At 62.5% G+C, this 2,768-nt stretch overlaps 1 protein-coding gene across 1 annotated transcript in view; it reads right to left on the reverse strand.

Annotated features, from left to right (window-relative positions):
* LOC121360163 (cell adhesion molecule 4-like) overlaps positions 1 to 2,768 on the reverse strand; it is a gene marked incomplete at both ends in the record, with an annotated part of 6,309 nt that overhangs the window by 2,266 nt on the left and 1,275 nt on the right. The window contains 2 exons of the mRNA XM_041479697.1: positions 57 to 269; positions 1,363 to 1,497. Coding sequence (XP_041335631.1) covers positions 57 to 269; positions 1,363 to 1,497 — 348 coding nt within the window. The remainder of the gene's footprint in view (positions 1 to 56; positions 270 to 1,362; positions 1,498 to 2,768) is intronic.

The raw sequence follows: 2,768 nt of genomic DNA on the forward strand, positions 1-2,768 counted from the left end.
TTACCCCCCCCCAGCCCCTCCCAGTATAACCCAGTATAACCCAGTCCCCCTTTAACCCTTTCCCAGCCCCCCCCAGTATAACCCAGTATACCCCAGTGGCTCACACTGCACGTCCAGCTGGTATTGGGTGAGGCGGCGCTGGCCCCGCCCCAGGGCGGGGTTTGTGGCCTCGCAGGTGACGATGGCGCCGTGGTCGCGGCGCTCGGGGCGGAGCCGCAGCACCGAGCGCTGCCAGAACACCTTGCCGTCCTGCCGGAGGCTGCTGCGGCCTGGGGGGGGCAGGTGTGCCCAGGTGTGCCCCCAGGTGTGCACAGGTAACCCCAGGTGTGCACAGGTAACCCCCCAGGTACCCCCAGGTGTGCACAGATAACCCTAGGTGTGCCCAGGTAACCCCAGGTGTGCCCCCAGGTGTGCACAGGTAACCCCAGGTGTGCCCAGGTGTGCCCAGGTGTGTCTGACCCTGCTCAGGTGTGTCCCAGGTGTCTCTAACCCCATCCAGGTGTGCCCAGGTGTCTCTAACCCCACCCAGGTGTGTTATACCCATCCCCAACCCATCCCCAGGTGTGCCCAGGTGTGTCCCCAGGTGTGTCACACCTGTCCCCAGGTGCCCCCAGGTGTGCCCAGGTGTGTTCCTAGGTGTGTCACACCTGTCCCCAGGTGCCCACAGGTTCCCCTAGGTGTGTCACACCCATCCCCAGGTGTGCCCAGGTGTGACCAGGTGTGACCAGGTAATCCCAGGTGTGCCCAGGTAACCCCCCAGGTACCCCCAGGTGTGCCCCCAGGTGTGCTCAGCCGCAGCACCGAGCGCTGCCAGAACACCTTGCCGTCCTGCCGGCGGCTGCTGTGGCCTGCAGGTGTGCCCAGGTGTGACCAGGTAACCCCAGGTGTGCCCAGGTAACCCCACAGGTGTGCCCAGGTGTGTTATATCTGTCCCCAGGTGTGTCACACCTGTCCCCAGATGTCCCCAGGTGTGTCACACCCATCCCCAGGTGTGCCCAGGTGTGTCCCCAGGTGTGTCACACCCATCCCCAGGTGTGCCCAGGTGTGTCCCCAGGTGTGTCACACCTGTCCCCAGGTGCCCACAGGTGCCCCAAGTGTCCCCAGGTGTGTCCCCAGGTGTGTCCCTAGGTGTGTCACACCTGTCCCCAGGTGTGCCCCCAGATGCCCCCAAGTGTCCCCAGGTGTGTTACACCCATCCCCAGGTGTGCTGTATCTGTCCCCAGGTGCCCCCAGGTGCCCCCAGCTGTCCCCAGGTGTGTTGTACCTGTCCCCAGGTGTGTCCCCAGGTGTCCCCAGGTGTGTCACACCTGTCCCCAGGTGTGCCCCCAGCTGTCCCCACACCTGTGCCCAGTGCCCGCTCACCTGGCAGCTCGCGGCGGTCGCGGAACCAGCGCAGCGTGGCCGGGGGTCGGGCGCGGGGCACGAGGCAGGTGAGCTCCAGCTCCTCCCCCTCCACCGCCAGCGCCCCCGCCTCCACCAACGGGGGCTCGGGGGGCACTGCACAGGTGGGACAGGTGAGATCGGACAGGTCAGACATGGACAGGTGAGAGACAGGTGGGACAGGTGGGACAGGTGAGAGATGGACAGGTGAGAGACAGGTGAGACATGGACAGGTGGGACAGGGGGCACAGGTGGGACAGGTGAGATCGGACAGGTGAGACAGGTGGGACAGGTGAGAGACAGGTGAGAGACAGGTGAGGGACAGGTGAGAGACAGGTGGGACAGGTGAGAGATGGACAGGTAAGAGATGGACAGGTGAGAGATGGACAGGTGAGAAACAGGTGAGATGGACAGGTGAGATCGGAGAGGTGAGACAGGTGAGAGGTGGGACAGGTGAGAGAGAGGTGAGAGGTGAGACAGGTGGGACAGGTGGGACAGGTGAGATCGGACAAGTGAGACATGGACAGGTGAGGGACAGGTGGGATCAGACAGGTGAGACATGGACAGGTGGGATAGGGGGCACAGGTGGGACAGGTGAGATCGGACAGGTGAGAGAGGTGAGATATGGACAGGTGGGATAGGTGAGAGACAGGTGAGACAGGTGAGATTGGACAGGTGAGATCGGAGAAGTGAGAGAAGTGAGAGACAGGTGGGACAGGTGAGACACAGACAGGTGAGAGATGGACAGGTGAGAGAGGTGAGCCATGGACAGGTGGGACAGGTGAGGTCACACAAGTGAGACATGGACAGGTGAGGTACAGACAGGTGGGACAGGTGAGGGACAGCAAGGACAGGTGAGACAATTGAGACAGGTGAGGTGGGACAGGGACAGGTGGGACAGGTGAGAGATGGACAGGTGAGAGATGGACAGGTGAGGTGAGACACGTGAGACAGGTGAGACAGGGGACAGGTGAGTGACAGGTGAGGTGACACAGGTGTGACACAGGTGTGACACAGAAGAACGACAGAGACAAGAACAGACAGGTGAGGGCCGAGGGGACAAAGGGACAGGTGGCAGCAGGTGTGGCACCTGTCCCCAGGTGTGCCCAGGTGTGCCCAGGTGTCCCCAAACCCCCCAAAATCCCCATTTTTCACCCGATTTTCACCCAGTTTTTTTCCTTTGTCCCCTCCCCCCTGTCTCCAGGTGTCCCCCCCAGGTGTGCCCAGGTGCCCCAGGTGTGCCCAGGTGCCCCAGGTGCGCCCAGGTGTGCCCAGCTGCCCCCAAACCCCCCAAAATCCCCATTTTTCACCCATTTTTCACCTGATTTTCACCCAGTTTTTTTCCTTTGTCCCCTCCCACCTGTCCCCAGCCGTCCCCAGCTGTCCCC

Source organism: Pyrgilauda ruficollis, unplaced genomic scaffold (genome assembly GCF_017590135.1).
Source record: "Pyrgilauda ruficollis isolate IOZ18807 unplaced genomic scaffold, ASM1759013v1 scaffold1131, whole genome shotgun sequence".
Lineage (NCBI taxonomy): Eukaryota > Metazoa > Chordata > Aves > Passeriformes > Passeridae > Pyrgilauda > Pyrgilauda ruficollis.